Here is a 27,092-nt window from a genome sequence, read left to right on the forward strand (position 1 = left end):
TGAGTTCCAGGCTGCATACATCCAGCCTGCTTGCTTTTGCAAACCCTTATGGGTAGGTTTTCATAGGGGTATGAGAGTTTTGGAGGATACAGTTGTTTCTTTAGACTATCAGAAGTTTGTGGGTTTTTTTTTCTTTTTAAGTGTCAAAGTGCACTTTTGTCCATATTCACTGATATTTAGGGGGTTGTGTATGCAGGTGTATAAGTTATTCACATAGGTAGGAAACAGAGAATTACATAGCCATGTGGATGCAATGTTTGCATGTCAGAAATACTCAGAGGGTGGTGATGCACTGGAACAAGGAGGTTGTGGATGCCCCATCCCTGGAGACATTCAAGGCCAGGCTGGATGTGGCTCTGGGCAGCCTGGTCTGGTGGCTGGCGACCCTGCACACAGCAGGGGTTTGGAACTGGGTGATCACTGTGGTCCTTTTCAACGCAGGCTGTTCTGTGATTCTATGAAATACTATACTTTTTCTTATAAGCAGTCATCTTGAATCTTATTTTATTCTGTGTTTGGAGGTATAGATAGACTTCAGAAAGTAGTTTTCTAGAAACTGTGGTTCACAGGTACAGCCTACTTACAGAAGTATTTGCTCAAGGTGGGTGGATGTGAAAAACTTTCTGTAAAGAGGTCACTGCATAGTACAGGAAAGTATTGTAGTAAAGCAAAATATGAGCACAGAATAGGATTTGGGCCTTTTAATTAATACAGGGTGAGAAATGTCTCTTTTAGAGGCTTTTCATGAAGATATAAACCATCAGAAAGCATCCCTGGGTGTGACTGTACAATTTGAATACAGCTTCTGCATTATTATTTGCTGTGTAACAAGGAATTATGACTGTTCATTTGCAGTTAGACCGCAGGACTCAGTCTCAATTGCTATAGCCTTAAGATGATGTAATCGATCTTTTTAGAATATGTTTGTCTAATTTGAAAGTAAGCCTAAGGAAATTTGTGTGATGGAATGGAGACTCTTGAGATTGTGTTTATGGCAATAATACACCTTTCATTTGCAGATGGTGAAATGTGTGTTAGCCTAACATTATTCTATGCTTAGCAGTAGAGAAGAATGACATAGCTAGTCAGTGTCTGTGGTATTTAGTGCCTTACATTTTAAGTCTGCATGGCTGGTGGATGGTGCAGCCATCCCTTTTTTAAGGGTTTTTTTTTTTTAATAAATAATATAAGTAGGAGGTGCCTTGGTGAAGTATCCCTTTCATCTAAAGAAAGGTGGGGGCTGTATTAATCTTCCTGATAGGCTTGGAATCAAATTATTCAAGTATTGTTCCATGCTGGGAATGCCTTCAATTTGTAAGCAGTCTTATTTGATTTATTTACATCAGTGTTGTGCACAGAGAAAAAGATAATTACTCAACTGTCTGCTCTTAGGCTGTGGTTGCAAATATTTTTCTGGCATTAGAGATGTCCCAAGGAGCATTTCCATTAAGCATGGTTTAGGCATGTGAATAAAGGGAAATGTTTGTTTCTGTTCAGGTAAAATTCTTTATCCTCTTTAAAAATGTTTAATTTATGCTTGTCAATAGCTTCTTTAGAAAAGTAAGAATGGTTGCTATGATGAAGTTTATGGGAGTGCTACCGTGTGTGGATGCAGAAGAGAAATTAGAATCCTGCCTGTGAACAGAATGGGAACTTGAGGGGAAAAAAAGAAGAAAACCATACTGCAGCTCATGACCATTATTTTTGCTTTTTTGAATTTATGCTAAAGAGTAAAGAAGGAAAAACGTTCAGGACAAGTGTGATCTTTCGATGTAAGGTTATTCTGGAGGAAAGGAGGAAAAAAAATCCTTATGGCTAGTATGAAATGTGAATGTTTGATTCTATACCTGTTTCTGTTGCTTGCTCTATCTAAGGTAAATTTTTTTCCCCTTCTATATTACATCTTCCTGTGGATAAATACTAAACATCACTCAGTTTTTCTGAGTGAATTCTTATTTTCAAGTAGTTCTTTCGTACGGCTTTTCCTCATTTGTTTGGGCCTTACAAACTATTAAAAACACTATCAGCACGGGGAATGAAAATTAAATATCAGAACTGTGAAATTTGATTGAACCTAAATGTTGCAAGTTTCTTGACTGCCCCTATTATGGTTCTGTTTTCCTAGCATGCTGCTTGGCCAAATGTTAGAAATTCCAACTAGCAATTAATATAGTGCTGTTGAATAAATGAAAATCACTTGGTTCCCTTGGTATGTTAACTTACAGTTCATCTGCTTCTGTGTTTGTTTTTTTTAAAGGTAATCATTTAAGATTGCCAGGTACTTCTGCTTGAATATGTGAGCTTTTATTTTAACATGAAACTTCTTTACAAAGCCTCATTTTGGAAGTATTACTTTTTTTTTTTTTTTTTTTAGTGCTTCAGTTTTCTAATGACTCACCTGCCTTCTCAACATTCTGGTAAATTGGGATTAATTAAGAAGGTGGGTAATTTGGGATTAATTAAAAAGGCATGTCTGTAAAGCAACTGGGATTTGTGCGAGTTTAAAGGTGAGGACGTGCATATTAAAGCAAAGTATTTATGCAGCTGGTAGATTGGTATATGTATATGAGTGTATACTATTTGCATATCTTTATATGCATATAGGAATGTTATTGAAAACAGAATTTTCTGGAGTCTACGTGGCAATCCAGTGGCAGTGCTACTGGGATTAATGTGGTCAACTCAGAACTGCTGAGAAGGAGTGGGAAGGAATGGGATAAGTGTTATCTCCTCTGTGTGTGCTCATGTTTTAAAATAAAATTGCCACTACTGCGTTTGAGCTGTGCTCCCAGATCATCCATTGACTGATGGTCTCAATCTGGCAGGTAGATGCATCTGTTGGGGGTACACCTGACCTCCAGCTTCATGAAGCCCACTGTGTCCAGGTCTGAAAGCCATTGTAGGGTTGCTGCATCGTGTAGTGTGGAGAGAATGAGGTAGCTGTCCTCAGGGCTGGACAGCAAGACAAAGTTCTGATTGCCAGTTTCAGTTTGAATACTGCTCCTGTCCCATTTCAGGTACGATGTTGCCCTACTTTTGTGTGGTTTGACTGGCCAATGACCAAAATCTCTGGCTGCTGACACCTCTGCAGAGCGTTCCTTCTGCTTTGTTTCCCCCACACCTCACTCATTTTGGGATTCTTGTTCTATTCCATACGTGCTCTTCTAGGGGCAAAGGCACCAACTGTTTGTAGAGACCTAAAAAGTGTGTAAGAACATGACTAAAGAGCTAGAAATACTATTTTATTGAAGCCTTTATTTCACTTGGCTACCTATATGTGGCAGAGTTTTCCTGTTCTTAGTTATACTCCCAAACAGCTCACATGGAGAGGCTGTTAGATATTTATAAACAAACCAAACTCTGCAAACAAATCCAGTGGGAAGAAATCTGAAATTTGAGCAAATATTCCAAAATGTGCTTTAATGATTTTGAATGTATGGCTTAAATAAAATAAGGTTTAGTGGAATTTTTATGATCCGTAAGCACCCAAACTCTTTAAAACGGTGTGGTAGAATTTCATAACTAAATACACAATAAACTTGTTCAAAAGTTCATCCTGAATCTCCCTCTTCTGACTTCATGAATATGCAGGCTGTTAATACAAACTTGTTCTTGCTATCAACTTGGTATACCTCATTTTGTGAGCATATGGTGTCCAGGCAAGATAACCTTTTCCCTTTCCATTTGCTTTTCCTATTGTATTCTTTATATTGAGTGTCATATTTTTCCCTTGGACTTCATTATGCTAGGAGAAGCAAGTGTCCTCTTACCAAGCTCTTATTTCTTCTAGTCATTAAATGGTGCTCTCTGTTCATATTCCACTTTAATCTTTCTATTGTGTTTCCTGCTTCCTATGCTTTAATATTATTACTGCCTCATCTCTTGTATGATAATTTCTTCCTTTTTACGGCTCTGTAACTAGTGGCATGTAGTTATTCTACACCTGTTCCAGTTGTCTTTCTTCCCTAACAGGCCAGTTGAAGTTATTCCTGTCACTTCTAAGAGCATGATTTTAAAGACTATTTACTACATCTTGTTCTTCTTTCTGTTAGTTAAGCATTGACATCACCTAGTTCTTTGCATTGCAGCAGATTTATTTCTAGTACTATGGACAACTTAGATGATTTATTAAAGTATATGATGTTATTAAATTTATGTTGCATTTTATTCTACTTTCTCCTCACATCCATAGTTTAATCTAGAAATATGAATATTGAATAATGGGAACGAGAGTAATGGCTTCTATTAACTCTGGGCAATTCCTTCCCATTTGGTGTTAAATTTAGGTACGATATTTGCTAGAAAATGACAAATGTCATAACTTAAAGTGCCTACGGCATGACTTGCAAGTTAATGTCTTAGATCTCGTGTTTCCCAATGTTCCAGTGTAGAGATTCTTATATCTGGTAGGACAATCTCTTATCTGACTTTTGTTCCTACTGAATTGATATTCTCCAACTCCATACACTTGACCTGTCTTGCTTTTGCACAGTGACCTTTTATTTTGTTTTGTGATATCTTCAATGTCTGTGATTATAATCACACCATCTCAATTCATCTTTTAAGATGTAATTCAAGGTGTTGTTTAGACTTCTTGCCCAGGTTGTGGTGATTTGTACCTTCTTGGAGTTAGGGTGGTAATGTAATTCTGACTTGAAAATTGCCTTGTGGGGAGGAAATTCCTGTTAGCTTTAAGGTAAATAGAACAAGATCATTTTCTATTACTTCATAAATCTAATTTAATTAGAATGAAAAATTACTTGTGCCAAATGCTACTAAATTATACACTTTCATGATGCTTTTCTATTTGTTTTCAGTCGGTTCTCTTAATAACTGAGTAAATGAAATGATGAAATACTTCATAGCATTTTATGAAGTGAACAAATAGTAGCTGTCATTAAGACACTGATAAAAATATAATCACTGATAAAGATATAATATCTATTTATTACAGGTTTATGATCCCATGAATTGTGTTTTGCAGAGTACTTGGAGAAGGTGAATTACTCCTGTGTTTGTCTGGTTATTAAAAGTAACGACTTAATCAGTGTGTTTGACTAATCAGCTGGAGTAGCTGTAGAGAGTATGTACAACTCTTCTGGTTCTTTTTAATCTTCATATGGATACTCAAGTTGTTGCATCATGCCCATGTATGACATCCTTCCATCTTCTCCGTCCTTTTTCTCTACATTTGAAAATTGGTTGTCTGTGGAAAACTTAAATGGAAAAATCTAAGAGTAAAGGATGATGCATGCTGGCTGAGAAATTGCTAATTAGCTTCACTTGATATTTACCAAGTAATTATGTAATTTGCTCAATATGAAAAGCTTTGGTACCATTATATGCTCCAGTAATGGCCCTATCATTAAGTACTTGCACTAAATCAGAGGTTATAGGTGCATGTCTGGTTGATAGATTGCTAAAATAAGTATTTAGAGTGTAATTGTGTTGTGGAAGAGTTATATACTAAATGAAATATTTTTTTTTCAAATCCCTTTCTGAGTAACAATAATGTTCAGACAGAATAATATATTGAAGTGAGTTTGACTGGACTGTTTACAGATACCTGATGTTCTCATAAACATTGCTCTCCAAGATCTAAGGAAAAAATAATTGCGTAAACAATCCACACTTTTAAGTAGTAAACTGTACCGTTTTTAAGATGGATACTTCTGTGATTCCTGACAAATCATTTAAAATAATTTTTAAGGGCCAGTTCACTCTATAATCCGTTGATAATGGGAGGTTCTGTCAGTGTATGTCTGAAATATGAAGTAACTACCATGCATTTTTGTTGGCTTGTATTTTGATCTTTATTTCTTATCAGAAGTGAAGTGATACAGTTTGTTGCTACAGAAAGAATCTCTACGCACACTTGTAAGGAGAAATAAATCAGCTTTGGAGGGTTCTTAAAATTTGCTGCTGATGAGTTTTACATGCTCATTAACTGTGACACTAGGATCAGCAGCTTAAAGGAATTTTAAAGGGAATGGAAAAATCTAACGGGGGAAAAGTTGGCAGAAATAGTAGTTAAGCCCACTATAAAGACTGCAAATCTGTGGTGTCTTTTTAACTCATTTTTGAGATTGAATACATTGTGAGGCAGTGAGAGCAGCATGTAGCTGGCAGCTTTTTAGATAATGACTATTGTGGGTTTGGCTTACTAGCAGTGTCATGACAAGTCCTAAGATGTCTCCGTCTCATCTTTTTTTACCTCTAATCTTAAAGAGAAAAAACCTAAGTAATACAGACCTGTGGAGTTACAATAGCTGAGTGTCCACTGGGAACTAGAAATTGAGCCTTAACATCTCTTTCTGAATAGAGGGCTATCTGCAAATGTCTAGTTCTACTCTCACAGCAGCTCTGATTTGATAATAAGCCTTTATTATCAGTTTCCTGAAGTATTACCAGGGATATCTCTCCTGAGATGAGAGAGGGTTGGGATCTCTCCTCTTTAATAAGCAAAGTGACTTTCCTTTCTGGATCACTGATTAATAAGCCTGTTCCTAAGAGCACATCTACTTTGAAGGGGAGTGTTACCCGGCAGGTTGTATTGAGTACATACCATTGCAGTGCAATGAGATTTCCTTGGAACATAATGCTTTAACATCTGGTATACGTTAGTATGTTTCCCGTTTATGTAACTGATTCTAAAATAACTTCTGTGGTTTTTTTTCATAGCTCAAGTTTCATATCGCAGCTGGAGTCGTGCTCTGCATTTAACACATCTATGGGAAGAGTGTTCTCAAAGCATGTCGTGGCATTCAGTGCTATTTGAACTTTGAACAAAGTAGGGGCTCCACTTTGTAGCTTACAAACAAATCCTCCATTCGCTCATAATCCTGGAAAGAGATATAACAGTCAACAATTCTTACAACAGTTGTTCTCTTTTTGTCTTCCGCTTCTGGGTTATCTCTGAATATTTTTCTGGATTCGCCTTTGTGATTGGTTTTCTTTTCTATTGGATCATGTTCGACACCTGAGTTGTTACAATGTTTGTATCAGTGCTGGGCATTTAAATCTTTCCAAAACTCTGATACAAATGCAAGAGTTGGAATTCACATTTAACTTCTGTTTTAAGATCACCGTATGGAAAAGGACCCTCTGCCAGCTTATTCATAAGAGACTCGATTCCGCTGTTTAAAACCTCAGCTCTTTTTGTACAGGCATTTGTGAAGGCAACCTGTGACCTAACGTGTAGCCACCCTGTTTTCTAATGGAGTAGCAGGTGGTGACTCAGAGCTTCCTTATGACTTATTCATAAATCCCAATGTTCACTTGTGCCAGCATATTAAATGCGTTACCAAAGAGGGCTCTTTCCTATTTTGAAGCGGGCCGATGTTATTGACCTCATTTGGGCTGTTGCCTTATCTAGTGCATACAAGCAAATGCATCTATCTTTTATGCAGGCTAAGCTGCAGTTTGGTGCTGAGAAAATCCAGGCACTTGAAGGTAAATAGCACAGATCTGTATGGCTGTGCGTAGCATACCAAAAAAAACCAAAACAAAACTGGATAAACTGAAGAACATGGGTAACTACTAATCTATACAAACCCATAATAATCACTTTGAGTGTTTACTATCAACATGTCTTTTTTTTTTTTTTTTTTGCCCTGTTCTATTTTGACTACTTAGTGGCATAAATCTACTTCTGTAGATCAATACTTTGTGTTAAATATCTTTATTTGCAATTTAACTGCACATTTAATAAGAGGCAAGCTATTGGTCTAATTTTCTCCATTTTTCTCAATTACTGTCTAAGCATAAAATATTCCTCTTTTCCCTTTTGGCACATACAAAGTTTCTTCTGCATTTATAGGACACTCTGTAATGAGGGGAGTGATCAGAACTACATAACGTGCTAGGAGCCCTCCGAGGTTATGAAGCTTAGCACTGCCCTGCCTGTAAGACCCAATCCCATGTGCCTGCAAACCCATTCCAGAGATGATGTGCTCAGGGCATTGCTAGGGATGAAGTGGAGGATGGCTGGCTGTGTATGCACAGGGTGAGTTGGCAGAAGAGTGTGTGGAGAGATTTTTGGTGTTCTGTAGATAGGCTGAACAGGAAAGCTCACTCTGGGCAAAGGAGCTGCCAAACTTAGGATGCTGCTTGTTTTATAATCAAAGAATGAATCCTCTGCAATTGCAAAGAGTGTCTGTTCTCATTCCCATTGATTCCAGATCACTTTTCCCTGCCATATATCTGGCATGTACTACCTGCTAGTGTCCTGAGCAAGCTTCCTATGGCTGTGAGGGGAATGGAGGCCAAGGGGCCATATCTGCGTGGAGCAGTGTGGTGCTGCAGGGGTTGCTGTGCAGGGTGCTTGGTGCACAGAGCCCAGTATATTTCTTGAGGGTTTTAGTTTGCAACAGTTCTAATCTGTTCCAATGGACTGGCCATCTGTTTTAGTGGTTGAAGTGCATTTTGTGGTTGAGCTTTGTCCAAGAGGAATGCTGTTTGTGTGCTCTCGGGTTGCTCTGAAGCCCAAGTGTTTGTGGTGAGAGGAGGAGAAGGGATTCATTTCAGAAATGTTTGAACTAGGAATCACATGAATTCGACTACTATGCCTGAACTTGGCGAGCAGGTTTCCACTCTGTCTCTGAACAAGCAGGCCTTTTATTTGTAGAATGTTGAGGTCTTCATTTGTATTTTCATACTATAAAAACTAAATAAGTGTGGTGAACTTCACTAAGTGCAGTTCTGAAATAGGATTTTGTTATGTGATATTAGATACCTGCTGCTAGGTGTGATTTTTTTTTTTTTATCATTTGTATATGATTGAAATAAGAAAACAATATTTGCATCTCTTTTGTCTGTGAGATCTACTCGTCAATACTTAAATGATCACAACTGAGACGAGGACTCGATCTGTGCCTGGAGATGGTCAAACTTTCAGGTCTTGTCAAATTTTCATGATAACTTGGGGGGTGTATTGAAATTTGAGAAATAAAAGTAAATGCTTCCGTAAGGCTCACTTTTCAGCTGAAGGCTTTCTAAAGCCATCTTGTCAGTTCAAATTGCCTGAAAGTATCATATGTAAAATGATATGCATGTGCTGTATAATCCTATCCTTAGTAAATGGATTTGCAGTCTAAGAATTGTATGAATTGGAGCACTTGGATCCTCAGGCTGTTTCAAGAAAAAGCATTTTAGTTTATAATCTCTTTACACTCTGGTATTCCCAGTGACTTTGTAAGCAAAGATTTAACTTGCTTTCCAACTAAACGCAAAAGCTGACATTAGACTGCCAATTCCAAAAACCCAGGCTGAAGAAACAATCTTCGTCTTGTATAAAGAGATAATTTTAAACTTAGTGCTTAGAAAGCAACTGTATTATCAAGCTGCTTATTTGGGGGTAGGAAATGAGACAAAATAAAACTGAATGAGAGCATCTCCTTTAGTAGCCATGCTGCTCCATGGGGTGCCCATGGGTGGCAGCTGGCTCTGTGCAGCTGTGTCTGTGATACTGGCTGGGCCTGGCTTCCTGCCTTGTTTTATTTCACAGAATCACCCGGGTTGGAAGGGACCCCAAGGATCATGTAGTTCCAACCCCCCTGCCTGGCAGGGCCACCAAACATAGGCATTCAGATCAGGTTGCCCAGGACCCCCTCCAACCTGGCCTTAAACACGTCCAAGGACGGGGCATCCACAACCTCCCTGGGCAGCCCGTTCCAGGGCCTAACCACTCTCCTAGTAAAGAACTTCCCCCTAACATCCAACCTAAATCTTCCCTCCTTCAACTTGGATCCATTTCCCCTAGTCCTGCTATTGTCAGCCCTTTTGAAGAGTTTACTCCCCTCCTGGGTGTAGGTTCCCTTCAGGTATTGATAGGCTGCAATGAGGTCACCCCGCAGCCTTCTCTTCTCCAGGCTGAACAAGCCCAACTCCCTCAGCCTGTCCTCATAGGGGAGCTGCTCCAGCCCCCTGATCATCTTAGTCGCCCTCCTCTGGACCCTTTCCAAAATCTCAATGTCTTTCTTGTACTGAGGGCTCCACACCTGGACACAGTACTCCAGATGGGGCCTCACAAGAGCCGAGTAGAGAGGGACAATCACCTCCCTGTCCCTGCTGGCCACCCCTCTCCTGATGGAGCCCAGGATCCTATTTGCCTTTCGAGAATAAGGAATAAGAGTAAAGGGGATCTGTTCACTTTTGGTTAGATCATGTAGGCAGATGGAGCAAAAATAACCTCTATGTAAGGTGCATTCATATCATTGTTTCTTAGTTTATTGCAGTTTTGAATTAAAGCTTATTTTGAGGATGACTCAGCAAGCCCTCGGGCTCCTCCAGGCTGGTGATAACACTTCAGCTTCCTTGCTAAAAAGCCATGGTAAAATGAGGTTGAGTTTTGCTCTGGCTGTAATGTTCCAGTTTAATGACCCACTAACAGTACTGTGCATGGTGCTGTCCTCAGAGAGCTGAGGTCAGGAGTGACTGGAGCACTGATTAATGATTGAAGAGCACCTGCTTGTGACTAATGACAAAAAAGGTGCTCCTAGTGACACAGGTGCATGTATAGGTTACTAGCTATCCAGAATAAAGAATTGATATAGTTTGTGTGGCAGAACTTTCAAGGTTTTACTTTTCTTTTTGGACTTTCTGCTCTAGAACATCTCCTGGCACTCAATCTCTTCAGTTATTTGAAATCATTGCAGAATATATACTTCTGTCAGATAAGATCTATCAAAAGAGTACCAATAATGAGAAACGTGTCAGAAATGGAGGTTCAGCAGTGGTATGAGGTGCTGAATCCTGTTTTGTATGTAATTCCACTTCCACCTGTTTTCATTACCAAAGCAACATTTTGGTAGGAACTTGGTTTGGAAACAGTCATATGGTGAAAGAAGACCTCACAATGCTATATTGCAATAATATTGAACGAGTTTAAGGTCAACTGAAAGTTTAAAGCATGTTGTGGGTTTTTTTCCCCAGTGCCTGATAGCTGTTATTAGAAGGTGTTTATGAATTAATCTTTGCAATTATTTTCTTCAAAAGAGAAATTATTTCTCGATCTGTCAACACTGAATCAGTTTTGTATCGATATCAGCTGATCAATGACTTTGCAGTTTTGAGGTATTTGAAATGCTAGCATAAACACCAAACTAGATGGCTCCCACACTGAGAGGCAAATGGAAGAATTATTATTTTTGTTGTGAGGGTTCCTTGTGATTTGCTTTGTAAATCAGCTTTGAGACTCTAGATAAATTTCAGTGTCATGCTGGTAACACAGAAGCTTCCTTTCAAAGAATATTTGAGTTTTATTCTGTTAAATAACATTTTATTGCAGTCTTTATTTCCCTTGAGATTTAAAAAGGTAATTGTTTTTGTTAGTTTACTTACTTTTGCATATAGCTACATGTTCTGAAAATCAAACCGAGCAGTTAAAACAACATTAAAAGCAATTACATTTTTGCAAAAAAAAAAAAGTTATAATCTAAACATGTATGATGTCAGGGGTGCTGGGTATGTCAGAGCGTGCCTGATGAGAGGAATGGAGTTCTGGGAAAGCTTCCTGGAAACATCCAGGAGAGCAGGTAAGGTCACATAGTAAAGTTGATTCTATCTAAAAAGATTGATTTCATTTGTCATCCTCACTGCATTGATAATCTTCCTTCGGCTGAATACTTTCGTTCTAGTTGTCTGTGCATTTCTTTCTGAATTTGCTGTATATTGCAGTTTGATTGAAGCCAATCAAATGAAGCAATTATTACTGTGCTTGATGCATCTTTCAAGTGCCTTTTGGTAGAAATTCCATCAATGCCAGGAAACTTGCTCAGCGCTTCACTGTCAGAGGTGCCTTGTTGTATGAGGTGACCAAGGCAACTCAGATTTGTTTTGATGCAATGCAAGAAGCAGCTCAATGACAGCTAAAGCAGTTAAATGCTGACAGGCTTAGCTGATGGCATGTTTGTAGGTGGATATATTAAATGATGAAAGTGACTCTTGAATAGTTCTGGTTTTCATTCTGCAAAATATGCAGCTGCTGAGAGCTAAGGAAACTTCTCCATCAGGGTGATCTATGGGGAGCTTTTGCTTCTGGTTCTTCTCTGGCGTAGGATTCATGAGATGGGAGAAGGGGCAGAGCTGACCCATCCCTCTCATTCTCTCAAATGTTCAGCTGCACTGAAGCAATTCTCTGCTCTAGTGCATTCTGCTGCCTAAATCATCACTTCTTTAAGCCTTGGGGTCACTGCTTCTTTCTGACACTATTTCATAGTGATTGCTTGTCTTCTCATTCTTTTTCCTCTTCTTGTTTTCAGCAACCTAATTTACTGGCTTTAGACCTTGGCTTTGATTCCCAATGATTTTTGGGGCACTGCTGATAGCAGAAATTCCTCTCTGAGGATAGACGTAGTTTCTGCTTACCCTGTCTTGATTAAGAGTGGACACTTGTTTGTAATCTGCTCTGACTTGTTAGAGCTGCTTGACGGGGGGGGGGAAAAGCTCAGCAGCAGCTATTGTAGCAAAGTTACATCCTCAGCCTCAGAGAGGGCAGGGGTGAAGCCTGTTATCCTAGGGGTAGTCTAGGAATTGCTGCTTGTGTGAAATAGTCTTATGCTTCTTATTTCCTCTCTTACTGATAAGTAAAGACAAGCTGGCTATGTCCTCTGGTGCCGTGACAGCTTGGTGACTCCTTGGTTTCATGAGGACCTGAGAACTCCTGGTCCTGTAGGTGTGGGCTCTTTCCTTTTGTACTCCAGGCAGTACTCCTCCTCCTGCCTGTACCCTGTGGCCCATCTGTTAGGGTATGAGAAATCTCCTTACGTCCTCTTTTCTTCATTGCTAGCCCCAGGTATGTCACTCAAGCCATCCTGATTGCAAGATGGGGCACAAGGATTTGGAACTCCCAGAAGGAATTCTTATGTGTTTCTTCATTGAATTTACAGTTTCCTCTTTCATTTTGAAGGAACCAATTTTTTTATTTTATTTTATTTTTTTTTTTCTGTAGCTTCTCTGCTTAACGGAAGTTCTGAACCACTGCTTTCTGTTTCGCTGATCCTATGCTGAATAAATCCACAGTGTTACACTGAAGAACTTGAATAGCATTTCTTATCATTGCTCTAATGTATTTAAATCCTAACCCTGTATCAATCTGGAATGACATGCAGCTATCTTTTTACTTTTTTCCACTACAACCACAGGAATGCACATACATCTGCAGGATGAAGCCTGTTTGTTTTAGTGTTGCTTCATGGAGAATTTGAAAAATGTAGATGCTACCTTTCAGAACTCTTCAGTAGTTCTGAGGTGCGGATTAGTAATACTTCATTTTTGTGTTTCATTAAAGAAAAAAAGTAAGAAGAAAAAATGAAATAATGGCAATTTGTCACTTAAATAGCATGACTAGTTTCTTGTCTTTTCTTTTTTGATTCTGTACAGTAAAAGTAAAAACAATCTCTTCTCCCAAGATACCAACTTTCACGCTCTGAATATATGCAACACAGACTAAGTTTTATTTTGGAAGGTTTCAATGCTTGCATAGTTTAGAAGCAGGCAGGATATTTCACAACATCAGCTTTGGAGCTCCTTTTAGCCAAACATGTGACGAGAGTGGTTATGTCTGACCTGACTATTTTTCTGATGGAGCTTCTGCCTAAAGAGGAAGGGAAACCATTATGTTAGAACACACTTGCAATAAATTACCTCCCCTAGTGCTTACACTCATCTCATATGAGTAGACTGCACTGTATTGTGATGTCAAAGAACTTGCTTGAAGATCTTAACGACTCAAGATTTGGGTATCAGCTGCATGGGATTTTGGGAACCTATCAGGTAGAATGTGACAAAAACGCAACAAAGGAGGAATAAGTTTAAAATGGAAGTGGGATATAGAAGTGTGCTAATGCAAAGATAGGCTGCCCTGTCAGAAATAAAAGGGGCTGTGAAGTATTGAATCATGCTGTTGCTCCTTGAAGGAAAAAATAAAAATAATTGCTGTTATATTGCACAGATGCTTCTGTTCTCACAGATTTTTACTTGGCCTTCCATTTGTGGCATTGTATAATGTAGGTCTCATGGGGGTGTGAACATTAAATATTTTGTGTGGAAAAGCTTGTATCCTGGCTCCTCCCTGGGCTGCATTGTTTCCATTAGTAACTGTGAATTAGGTAAATGTGATCACTTTTAAACTTTAGCTGTTTAGGGTGTTGGTAACCATCTTCCAGAAGCGTGGCCTTAGCAGCTCAGTTAGCAGCTCAGTGACTGGGAGCTGCATGCAGCTCTGTGGCTGCTGGCTGTGCAGTTCAGCTCTGCTGAAGTTCTAGGCTTTGTCTGCAGTGCCTCACTTCGTCTGACTGCATGGCAAAGGGCTCAGAGATAACAACAAGCCTCATGCTTGTGGCTTTATTTCAGTATTTCAGTACTTCTAGCAGTTTTACATTTAAATAAAGAACAAATTGCAGGCTCAAAATAGTCAACTCTGCCCATTGCGTGTCCTGTACCTCCCTCTCTCCATAAATAAAACCCAAAACAAACAAACACACACAAAAAAGAACCCCCCCAAACCCAAGAATATCTTCCCACTCTAGTATTTCTTCCTTCTCTGAGGGCACTGCCACCTGTTTTACAACTTGCTGATGTATTAGCAAGTTGAGCAGAAAGTGATCACCTGCGGCAGTGGTGTGTTCTGAGCTGCTGCATCCTTCTCTGTCACTAAGCAGAACTCTCATGTCCACACATGTGTGTCTTTCTGTACCCCAGTGACACAAATTCTGTTATTCCAGCTCTTTACCACAGGGTGCTTTGTATTTAAGGCACGTGCAGTATCCTGATAATGGCCAAAGCTATCAGGAGTCAGAAACATGTGATTATCTGCACCATCTAAAAGACAGCACTTTGAAGCCCGCTGAGAAAGCAGCCATTTCAATTTATTAATCAATTAAGGAGATAATTTCTTTTACAAACTTATCTTCACAGCTGTGCTGGCTGAGGTTCTGCTCAGGGCCTGGGAACCTCTTGTGAAGGAGAATTAGGGATGGTAAGAGATGCTTTGTATCTTTTTCCTGTAGACTTTATTTTCCCCTCTCAGTGAGGAGGAAATCCAAAACTTAGTTCTGAAATGATACCAAGGGGGTGTGCAGCGATGTAGGCAGCAGGGCTGCCTGAGGGTGGGCAGCTTTCTGCCAGCTGTGCCTCTAACGCACCTGCTGGTGGTTGGGCATTAACTGAGCTAAGGCACTGGAAGGTGAGAACAGGTGGTTCCTGCTGAGAGCAGGTGAGTACTAAACCTAAAGAGAAAAAGGAGAAATTTAGGAGTCGGTGACACTGGATTTAGAGCATTTGGCTGTTACCTCAGGAAGCTTAAGTTAAAACCCTGAACTAGGTCACAAATGGAAATGAGGTTTAGAGTGATGTGTGGTGAAAAACGGGAACAGTGCTTTTCTGTTTTGCCAAGTACATCAGCATGCACTGTCTGTGTTTTGTTTTGTGTGCCACAATTTAATGTGCTGCTATGAGTTTGAATGTAGAGGAACTTGTGTTTCTTAGGAAACATACAGCTCTGTTTATAAATATGTATACCTGTACATATAAAAATATATATTCAAATAGGCATTTCTGAACTTTTTGTTTATTTATGTCTCCAGTAAATAAAACTCCGGACTAACTTTATCCTTCACTGATACTTATGATTAAATCAAAACCTGTTGACAGTTGAACATTAATGTAGACTCTACTCAGGACTGAAATCTATTTTTGCTATCATGAAGTAGAAGACATTTAACAAAGGAATATAAATAAGATGCTGTAGATGTATTTTCCAACATTTTTAGAAGCAGAAGATTGCTTAGTAGGAAGTAAATCTCAGGGAGATAGCTGTAGCAATTAAAGAAACCTAAACAGTAACATTCCTATTTTTTAAACACTAGGGTTACATCAGATGTCAGTACGTCTGAGTAATCTTATCCAAAGACCTGTTCAATGGCTATTCAGGTGTATGACTTTTCTAAATGAAATAACAGAAGCACCAAAGGTATTGCTGCAGTTGGGGGGGAGAAAGTAGGCAATGGGGCCTCTTTGCTTTGGCAAACGGTTCTTTCAGTAGGTAGTTAGATTTGGCTGTAAAAAGAACTGCCTGAAATGAGCTCTGTAAGATATATTAGACTGAGACGTTCTCTCACTTTCTGTCAGGTTCTTTTGTAATACTTGCCTAAAACAGGAGCTAACTGTATGGATGAATGACTGCTGTTAATATTGAGAGTGAGTAGTCAGTTTCAAATATTTTCAACTTCTTTTTTACTGAGAGAATAGTAATGACAAGAAACACAAGTGCAAGGAGTTAGATAAGCTAATTAGGTAGATTTTCTGCCTCTTACAGTGGCATTTGATGACCTAATTAAATGAAATACACAGTGATACAGGGAAATAAATGTCTTGTTTTTATATCAAATGCCAATTTGTTTTTCTAACAAATTTTAAACATTGTGGCAAGCTATTTTTTTAGGCAGAGCTTTGGTGTTTTGTATGAAGTAGTCATGCCATTTCCAATAGATATGTCTGTCTCATGACTTTGTACAACTCTGACATTAAAATTGAAAGTACAGAATATGTGCGTTATTCCAGATAGGAGAGATGATTTCCTGAAGTCCTTCCAGGTCAGTGAAGGATATTGTGCTATTTACAGTATATTCTGAAAGTCACTGATTTCAGAGTTGAGACGAAGAGGACCACTGCCACTTGGAGGAAAAAAATGGCAAGATTAAAGTTGTTAATTGGTGTAGCACTTCAGTAAAATGTAGAGCGTCGAATAGCAAACTGCAGCTTGACTCAATCCTGTTCAGTGTCCTAGAAGCTTTCTGTAAACGCATTATATGTAGATCAATCTGTGTAAAACTAAAGAGTATTACAATGAAGTTGGGGTTAAACCTCCAGAGAAATGTCAGCTGTATTTCAGAAAAATATTGACCCATATTGTACCTATGTCACACCATTAGGCAGTCATCTCTAGGAATCTTTTTGTTCATCTTGTGGGTAGAGTATTGGATGATTGGAAGTCTTGTTAAAATAAGAAAAAACATTTATATGGATATGTATACATTAATTAGAAAAGGAACAGTGACAAATTAGAGGTAGAGATGGGGAGGAATTTTCCTGAATGCTACCTAGGCAATTTCTTAAAATATTGTGTGGAATCTTTTTCTCACAGCAGGATATGAATTTCACTATTCTGAAATAAATAAGGCTAACAATCCACTGAAGGGCAATAATATGTTTAATGAGAGATTTCTGAGCTCTGCTCTGTTTTTCCTTAGTGCCTCTCCCTTCAGTCAGCCTCCTGAACTGTTTATCATGCTGGCTGCACTCTGCTACTCTCCCTCATACTATATTAGTGTCTTGGCAGACCAGATTTTGTTAAGCCTTGCTGTCTTTCTCAATTTATATTTTAGATTTGAGCCGTCTCAAAAAAATTGCTGCTATTCCAGGAGAGGTTCCATTATTCCAACATCTGGGTTCATGACTCTAACTGTAAACAAATGCTTGATATCAGTAGAGAAAATGACATGTTTCTTAGCTTGGATGCAAGGCAATCAGCATTTGGATTGTCTTTTTTTAGACAAAGTGCCTTATCCTCATGTATATTAAAGAATGAACATACTTTGAGGACAGACGGCATTCTGAATTTTTCAAGACCTGCAGTGTGAAACCAAACTTCAAGTATCTTTTTTGTGCTTCAGTTACACGCCAGGCTGTTACATGGAAACAGTCCAACCACTTGTGCAGTGAGAGTGATGTGGTGCCATTTCTTCACTTCATCTCTTGGCCTCTCTTCATCCAAAACCCTGGAATTCATTTTGTCAAAGAAACTTGAAGTAGAGCATTTTGACATTTGTTGTTGGAATCTAGCAGGAAAGCATCCTTACAGAAAAGTAGGAAGCTCTTTCCAGATGTGTCAGTGTTTTTCCTCAGACTTAACATTACAACCACGAAGAAGAAAATCCTGCATGCTTGCTTCTCTACCTGCTTTCAACTGCTACAGAGCCTGGCACCATGCTCTAATTGGCTGTGAGATAACACCTTTGTGTGCAGGTGTCACCACGGGCTCATCCTGTGTTCGTGGCCTTGGGTTTTAATGGCTGTTAGCAGTTTCTGTCAGTGCTTCACTGGTGCTGTGAATAATTCCAAAAACTGGGACTAAGTTGAGTAATAGAAAAATAGCTGATGCAGAAAATACAGGCACAGACATTTTAAAGAATGTTTATGCTACATGTACACAAATGGTATTCCATCTATTCTTCTGGAGCCCATTCACTTTGTTCATTTTTAACTAGCATTTCCCATGACTTATGGCAGTGTGCTGTACACCCATGACTTGCAAGCTTTCAAGTAAATGCTTACACAAGAAATTTCTTTTTCCCTATTCAGAAAATGATTATGGTTGAACCTTTTCATGCAGCAAGGCTCTGATCATGCAAGCTGCCTTGATCCCATATTATCCTATGGGATCAATGTATATAGTACATGAAAAAAAAAACAAACCTTACTGAATTGGAATCAAATCTCTGTGCTTCAGTAGACATAATGAACCCCCAAGATGTGAGCTTGAGTAATATTGCAGTAATCCTCCTAAAGGGGGAGTTGGCAGTCAGAGGGAACTGCAGGTTGCATACAAGTGGGCATGCAGAAGGAGCAGTTCCTTAGCTGCTCATATTCAGGAGAATCTGCTGCTTGAAGTTCATTAAAGAATTATTCTCTATTTGTTGTTCTCATCAGAACATAGCTGGAGTAGTGGCTGCTATTCCGTGATGCAGGTGGATTGAAGAAGTTATAGAGGAGGGAGGTCTGAAAAATGACACACAAGTAATGTTGGAATAAATTGTTAAATTCGGAGAAGAGAAGCCTGAGGGCAGCTGTCTGTAAAAGGTGAGCAGAAAGACAAAGGAGTTGCCTCTCTTTCTCTGAGCATGTCAGGAAGCGGTATGTGTGAGCAGAAGCAAGAGAAATGAAATGTGGACATCTGGGGAAGCTTTCAAGAGCAGTAAGTCAGTAGTAAAATAAGAGTCTGCAGTCTGTTATTGGACTTACTAAAAAGAAATTAGACAAATAACTGTCAAGAAAGATTTCAGTGTGGTTGATCTGGCCATGAGAAAGGGCACTGTTAAAACAATGTGAGGGCTAGCTTTTGGGTTTAAAGAAGGACAAAGTGAGGTGGCCTCATATGGTATTTCCACAGTAATTTTAATTTATGGCAGAATAAATTTTGAGATTGCATTTAATGTTGCTATATTATTTTCATTTTTCCCACTTGATTTGTCTTCCAAATCTTCCACAAGTCTGTGCCCACATCAGCTTATTTCTAGTCCCTTTATAGATTCTGTTGTAATGTCTCTGCTGCACATTATGATAGCCTATGGTAAATGACCTGTCAAGGTCTATCTTGTGTGGATGTTAATGCAGCTGAAGTAAGGGAAGAGATTTATTTTTTCATAAGTTTATGCAAGTGAAAATACATTGCTTGAATACGATGCCTGGTAAGTTTGTAATTTGAGAGCAATGTCTGCTCTTTCTGCTGCAGTCTTCAGTAGTTCTTGGAACCATTACAGAAATGGAATATAGAATAGCAACCATTTTCAGAGGTGGTGAACAAGGGAACAAAACACCTGTTCAAGTCAAACCTCTATGTTTTAGACTAGCCAAAGGTGATATATCACTGCCAATGTTATGTCAACAAGTTTTTTTTCGTATACAGAATATTCTGTATGTAAGAGGAGGCTGTGTTGTATTTGTTTTAAAAATGGAGGTTTTTATTACAATTGTTGCTTCGTTTTCTTTAAGCTTATTTAAGGGGACGAATTGAAAACTTGAATAACGTAATACATGTAAAAATGCAGAATCAATGCTTTGTATGCATGGAAAATGAAAATCCCACTTAGCATTTCTTTGTCCCCCAGATATTCCTGTGAAAAATATTGAACAAACCTGAAACTTAAAAACTCCCCAAACAAACACTAAAAAGCCTTCATTACTCATTCTCTGCCTTGGGGAGGGGAGAGAATGTAAATTCAGTTCAGGCTTTACAAAACCAAATATATATCCCTTGTGATGCACCTATCTATTTCTGGCAGTAAAGTAGCTGCCACTTGTGTAACGGGTGAGAAATGTCCCCTTGTTCTTTTCCATATTTCCTTCTGGTAAAATAGTACAAAACTTTTTCTTTCTTTCTTCATTAATTCTGTAAAGAAGATCCTGAGCTGAAGGTATTGCTTTTGCTTGTATTTATGGAGAATTTGATTTTACAGCATGTGTATGGGAACTGCTGAATCGCGGCCTGAACCTCTGATTGATCACCTGAGGTGAGCACTGAGTCAGCCACAGGAGCACAGGTGAAGGCAATTCTCCTGTGCTGCCCGAAGGAGTGGAGCCTGGCTCCTCCTCTCCTAGCGCCATTTAAGAGCTGACTACCAGTAGGGAAAGATCTCTTCTGGAGATCCGCTCTTCTGGAGTTTCCCACACGAGCCCAGGATGTGGATGAGTGTACCTGTTATCTCTGTTTCCTGCTTTGGTGTAACAACATCGTAGCCAAGCTCTCTGCTATACTATAACATCAGTCAGTATATTCATTAATTGTACAGCATGGAAGCAAAGTTGTTATTTTTCTTTTATTAAAACCAGTTTTCATAAAAGATGGGGAAAAGAGATGGAGCAAGGCTTTCTGGTAAAAGATAGAATAGCCCTTGATTGACACAGGAATACTCATATTGAGATGAAACCATATAGCAAAATACACTCTTCAGGTTCATCTATAGTAGGAATTGCAATTAATCCAGCAATTGAGAAAATTAAGAATAGAAACGTGACACCAAGTAATGCAGTGATAAATTAACCTCTCCATAACTCTTTTTATCTAGCAGTGACTTGCAATACTCTGCAATACTCTGACTATCCCTTATTTGTTTTCTTCTCCTCTAATAAACCTGTGCTGTAAGTCAGACCTCTGTCTGTCTATCCTCAGTTTGGTGAATCTCCACATGCCAAGCAAATTGAAATGCAGTTTCTCAGGGTAGGGCTGCATTGTCAGTAAGCTGAACTACTGGTGTTCAGTAAGTGGATCTGTGATGTTGCCCTGTTTGACTTTTATTGCTTTTTGTTTTCCTTTTCTTTCTCAGGAAAGAAGTTCCTGTGGTGATAGAGAATAGCTAATGACTTCTCTGGCTTAAATCAGGGCCTATCTCTGGAGAAGTTGAAGATATTATTCTTTTTCAATAAGATTACAGGAGGTGATATGATTGTATTTTTCACAGATCTATAAATACTGAAGTCAGGGCCATTTTAATAACTTGCTCTGACATTGCAGACCATAGATTTCATCTCTTTCTTCATCTCATTCCCCTTCATTTTAGTCCAATAATTTGACTGACATAGGGCATACTTTTCTGTTTCCTTTTCTTGAATGGCATCGATCTAGATTTAAGGTATTTATGGTGGTAAATATTTCCACTGTATATCCTATTTCAATTACATTCACAATTGTGTTTTAACAGTACTGATTTTCCAGGGGAGCATAGATTTCCCTCTGCTTCACGTTTGAATTACTCTGCATTGACCTCACCCTCCGCTTTCTGTCTGTGGTGCCTCCCATCTTTGTCACAGCTTGTTTCTGGTTAGCTTGGTGAGCATCTGCACTGTGTCTATGTATGCTGGCCTGCCATTTGATGTGGCGAGAAACAGCATCAGCTGCTCTCCTGTGCATGATGAATCTTCAGGGTTTCAGTGGGCCACAGGAATGTTTCTGTCTGTCATTTCCTTCTGAAGGCTTCTAAGGGATGAGGAGTGAATGGGGTGCAGCCTGTAGGCACTGTTCTGGATTTTCCACTCGTGTTGCTCTCCAGGCCCTTACTTCAGCAGTGATGAAATATCTATTCCACGTAGTGTGAGCATACCCAGCTATGGCCATGAACAGCTGACTTTGTGTGATAGGACATGTTGCCCCTGATTTAGTATGGGATTATGTGAAGGTGATAATATGACTTGTCTGCATACTATTTATGGGATTTGGGACTTGAAAACGCTTGGAAAGAAATGATACCCAGTTTTTGGTGTAACTCAGGAAATGTAGAGAAATGGCAAGCCAGAAGGGAATTACTTTATTATAAATGGAACAGCCCCATTATCTCCCTGTTTTCACAGCCATTATTACAAAGCAGTGTCATGCTCTTATTTATTCTTTACTTTTTCAGCGTAGTGCAGTAGTTGCTTCAAAGGTTATCTCTGCTCCTCTGAAAAACTATTTATCAAAAATCATCATTCCAGATGAAAAGGGAAATTGTTTGTGCTTTACCAGTGCCAAAGGGCTGATCTAATAAAAGCAAATTTGTCACCTCTGTGCAGCTACCAGGAAGATGATGGTTATAACTGTGGAAAAATTACTGTTTTGTACTACTTTAGTGCAGCAAAATAAATGTTCTGCAGCGTGCTGCATAAGATGGCATAATCTGTATTGAAGCCACACGGCAGCACAAAAACTATTTTGATTGGCACTTTTTGCAGTGCGGCCTCTTTTTCCACAAAAATGAAGGACTTGGAGCTAGCACCAACTCAGGCATAGCCCCTGATCCTGTAATCCAGTTCCGTTAGGAGCCGAGCATCGATATCAGCTTGATTTCAAAATCCCTGATATGTGACCTAAGGACAACCAAGTTACAGGCAGATGCACTGCTGGCTGTTGCCCAAGATATACTCCTTGCCTACCAGCATTACTTTGCTCATCCACTGCCCAACATTTGTAAGCACTTCCCACTTGCTTGGTGGGAGTGTTATACAGCAGCATTCAGAGCAGCTCAGAGTGTTGGAATTTGCCAGGGAAAGTTTCTTCTATCTGATGACTGATTGAAGTATGTTTATTTTTTTTTCCAGTCTTTTAACATTACTAGTTGTTTGTTTGCTTTCCTTTTTTTAATTCAGAAACATAAAATACTGTATTGATATTTGCTTTATGCCTTGAAAATGCTTCGAAGTACGACTGCCTGTGGGGAGCACATTCCAAACAAAGCTTTTTCCCATTTCATCGACAGAGCAGCAGGAGAGAAAAAGATTTTCATTCATGACCTTGTGGCTAGAAGAGGTTGGTCCTCAGTGTGCCCTGCCAAGTGGGGCTGGGTCTTCCAAGGCATGAGAAGGACCTCATTTTGGTATCTTTTTTTTTCCCCCTATCCCTTTGAAGGTTTATGCTTGGAATTACAGAATCATGGAGTTGGAAGGAATCTATAAGGATCATTGAGTCCAACTCCTGGCTCCATTTAAGATCAACCAAAAATCAAACCCCATCTCTGAGAGAACTGTCCAAATGCTTTTTGAACTCCAGCACCTTGCTGCCATGACCACTGCCATGACCGCTGCCCTGGGAAGCCTGTTCCAGTGCCTGACCACCTCCTGGTGAAGAACTTCTTCCCATATCAGACCTGGCCCCTTCCTGTCACAGCTTCATTTTATAATTAATTTTTCTGTACATGTGAAAGTGAATATTTTTGAAAATTTATATATGCAACTTCAAAGGTTATAAGATATACAGAGCTGCTTTTCAGCTGGACTTTGGATGAGAAAAATCAGCTGTGCCCTGGACAGTGCTATCAGAGTTGTCTCTGGGAGGCTTAAAGCTCTTCATTTTATAATGAAATAAATGGATTTATTTAATTTTATTCAGTGTTACTTATTCTTAATTGTTATCCTTCCACACTATGTGAAAAAAATGAGGGTTTCTGAGTTTATATTTGCATCATTGGTCATCACTGTAATGTTTCAAAGAGTAGGATGGTCAGTGTACAGCCTGAGCTATGGGACATAATTGTATATTTTAAAAAAAGGCAGAAAATGGGGCGTATAGTGAGGTTACTGTGTGCCAAAGATACTAGGCTACTTCAGAAGGCTTTAATGGTAATAGATTATTGAATTTTCTCTGCTGTTTTATCACTCTGTACAGATTAATGTGAAGTACGTGGAAGTGTATGTGTGAGGGGATGGCTCCATGTTCTAACGCCCATAGTAATGAGCCTTGAATTCTGTTATCGCTCAGAAAGAGTTATAGCAGGGGGTTGTGTTTAAAAATGTCAGCCTAGAAGTTGTTGAAAGAGCAAATAAAAAGTTAGGATGAGAATAGAACAAAAGCAGAAATCAGTGTTTTGATACAGTACAGATTTATGGCTCCCCTGCATCTTGAATGCAATGTGCTGATCTCTGTGCTGATCTTCAAAAAGGTTAGAGGAGAACAGAAGGATTTATTAAATGAAGGCAGCAGGGAAGATCAAACTTAGTTATCCTGTATGAGAAACAGGGAAGGGAACGAAAGCATTTCTCAGGATGGCAGAGTGAAGGAAGAGCGGCCGTGCAGTTCCCCACGTTGTGGGTGCAGGGCAGAATGGTGTTATGGTTCCCTGGCTCTCTGAATGCCAGTGCTGAGTGTCACATGGATTAGCCAGGAGATAGGCTCATGGCAAACAAACAGCTGTGATTCCTTTTTGTGTAACGTGCAGAACTTGTTCTTGTGGGAAGTTCCACGTTTCAAACGTCTTTACGAGTTTACATGGGCAGGTTCCTAGGAGCTCTCTCTCTGAGGTTGACGTTTTGGTTGACACTGAGTGGCTGTTTGGATGTATTTTCTACCTAGTCCAGTGTTCTGCTTTCCTGTGTCTTATTGTTGACTAGGAGTAAAAGAGGGGCAGACCGGCAGATATGTTTACTGAAACTTATTAATGCATTTCTCTAGATCTTGAACTGCTGCTGGTCTGACTTTTGGAAGTAAGATAAAAAGCAATAGCAAAAGAGATGAGCAAACAAAGATAAAGTATTCCTTTAAAAGAAACAACAACATAACAACAGTATAAAGCAAAACCAATCAAAACCAACAAATAACAAACACAAATGTGTGCCTATTGAAAAACTTAAATTACATGTAATATCTTCTTGCTACTAGGCTAGAAAAAAATCAATGTCTTGTGATTGATGATTACGGGAAGAAAGCAATGATATAGAATAATCAGAATTCTTTCGGTAGGCAAAAGTAAAAAAAATGGCAAAAAATGTGAAAGTAGTTAACTCTTTCCTCAGCTCCCAATTTTCTTTTTATCCAGAAAAAATATACTAGTATCTTGATGATTTCAGTTTTGTTTGCTTAAGAAATGTCTCTGTTATATCACAGCTTTGTTTTTTCTCTTGTAGGTTAACAGAACCTTCAGGATATTTAACAGATGGACCAATAAATTATAAATATAAAACAAAATGTACCTGGTTAATTGAAGGATTGTAAGTATCTATTCTCAAAGATTAAATTTTCTGACAGTTTAGTGTTTTGGAAGTGTAAAGAACTGAAATGGAAAGTGCATCTGGATACATTATAGAACAGTACGTGTGTGTATATATTTATAATGTAAAAAGGACTTTCAAATTTTCTCAGAGTTGGCCAAATTCCATTTTCATTCAGATTACTGGTGTTGGAATGTGGCCAGCTCTGCGTGCTTCTCAAAGTGCTATGATAAATTTGTTGCCTGTTTGAGTACCTCTACCTAAGTCCCCCGAGTGGTTTCAGGATCCTGTTATCAAACTTACTATCATATTCTTCAGTGATAAATCAGGCATAGCTTCCAGTCCGATGATGATTTGCTGGTTAAATGATGCTCAGAAGTTGATGCTTCCATAAAGTGTCCCAGTTTTTCCCCGTGTATTTTATTTTAAAGTTGCTACAGCTTGGATGTTTCATATGTTTGTTACTGATTTTCCAGTTTATGCAGCACAGAAACGCAGCCATATATAAAACAAGATGCATACGCTGGTCTGACTGACTGCAGGGGCACAACTTTGTTAAATTTTGATGGGAATCTTTTCCCCAGGGTCGATTGGGATTTTTCTGAAGAATTCAAACAGGTCTGAGTTTTACTAAGGCTGTAGAAGAAAATTACTCCTTTTTCTGTATATCCATGTTGCTGTTCTCTTGGTACACTTTAGACTTGTCTCTTTTACTAAAGCTAGCACAAGAATAGCTGCTCTGAACTACAACACACTGAAGTGGAAGCATGCCTCAGGACTGTATGCAAACTCTGCTTTGAAGTTGGTCTTCACTCTGTTCCTCCTTTTTGCAGGAGCTGGTAGAGTGCTTAGCTGGGGGGGAATGATGTGCTGCAGAGCACGTGGGGGAGCAGCCCAGTAACAGCGCAGAATGTCAGCGCATGAGGAGCTTGTATATGTATGCACTGGTCTTTCTTAAAAACATAAATGGGTGCAACCAAAGCTCTTGCTTGAAAAACTAACACAAAGCAAACAATGAAGTCCCGTTTGTTTTCCAAAGTAATAGATGGCACTTGAGCCTGTCAGTAGGAAAGCAGAATAATTACAATCACCATTCCGATCTCTCTCAAAACCTGAAGAAAATGGACTGCCAGGTGTGATGGGGAAACTTGTAATTTTAAGGAAGAGGGGAGGTGCTGCACTGGATTATCCAGTAACTGCAAGCAAAGAAGACGGCACAGAAATTTTAAAGATAGTTCTGTGTTTTGTTGGATGTTTTCTTTCTGCTGCTTTTTTTCTCCTTCAAGTTCCTGTACTGCAGGACAGGGTGATATGAAACTCCCTAAAGGGGAAGAGGAGCTTTGTGGATGCGTGGCACAAGTTGCTTTGGAACTGTGTTTGGAAACAGTAACAAGCATAAGATGCATTTTTAAAATGTATTTTGAAATATTTTCAGTGCTTTTCTAGTTGTATGGTCCTTGTAATGGGATAAAATCTGAGGAAAAAAACCCTCTTGCATTTCAGCATTAATATTGCTTGCTATTTTAATTTTGTGTATTAAAAGTTTTAGTTATTAGTATAATGCCGGAATGAGAATTTATAGAGGATTTCCTCTTGAAAGACTGTAAACCTGTTATTCCTGATGTTTTAAAGTAAAAATAATATTCTAAAATGAGATTGTAATGGCTTTAAATTTGTGGTTTGGAACACTGATTAAAAACCTTGTGAACTTGAGACTTATAAATTTTCAAGATTATTTAGGCTTGGACTGCAGATGTTATTTTTACTATATTGTAAAATAAAAATGGAATATTTACTTGCTCTAAATTTTGTTGTTTAACTCAAATGTTTTTTAGCACTCAAATCATTTTAATAAAATAGTG

At 38.9% G+C, this 27,092-nt stretch overlaps 1 protein-coding gene and 1 long non-coding RNA gene across 6 annotated transcripts in view; one reads left to right on the forward strand and one right to left on the reverse strand.

Annotated features, from left to right (window-relative positions):
- ATRNL1 (attractin like 1) overlaps window positions 1–27,092 on the forward strand; it is a 425,500-nt gene that overhangs the window by 12,849 nt on the left and 385,559 nt on the right. For all 5 annotated transcript variants that reach the window (XM_042863594.1, XM_042863598.1, XM_042863596.1 and 2 more), the window contains exon 2: window positions 25,147–25,230. In XM_042863594.1, the coding sequence (XP_042719528.1) occupies window positions 25,147–25,230 (84 nt within the window). The remainder of the gene's footprint in view (window positions 1–25,146; window positions 25,231–27,092) is intronic.
- Window positions 13,471–27,092, reverse strand: part of LOC122175719 — a 36,281-nt gene continuing 22,659 nt past the window's right edge. Inside the window, exon 3 of the long non-coding RNA XR_006177487.1 lies at window positions 13,471–13,594. This is a non-coding gene — a long non-coding RNA (uncharacterized LOC122175719). The remainder of the gene's footprint in view (window positions 13,595–27,092) is intronic.

Source organism: Lagopus leucura, unplaced genomic scaffold, assembly GCF_019238085.1.
Source record: "Lagopus leucura isolate 7727_CA_CO unplaced genomic scaffold, USGS_WTPT01 Super-Scaffold_741, whole genome shotgun sequence".
Lineage (NCBI taxonomy): Eukaryota > Metazoa > Chordata > Aves > Galliformes > Phasianidae > Lagopus > Lagopus leucura.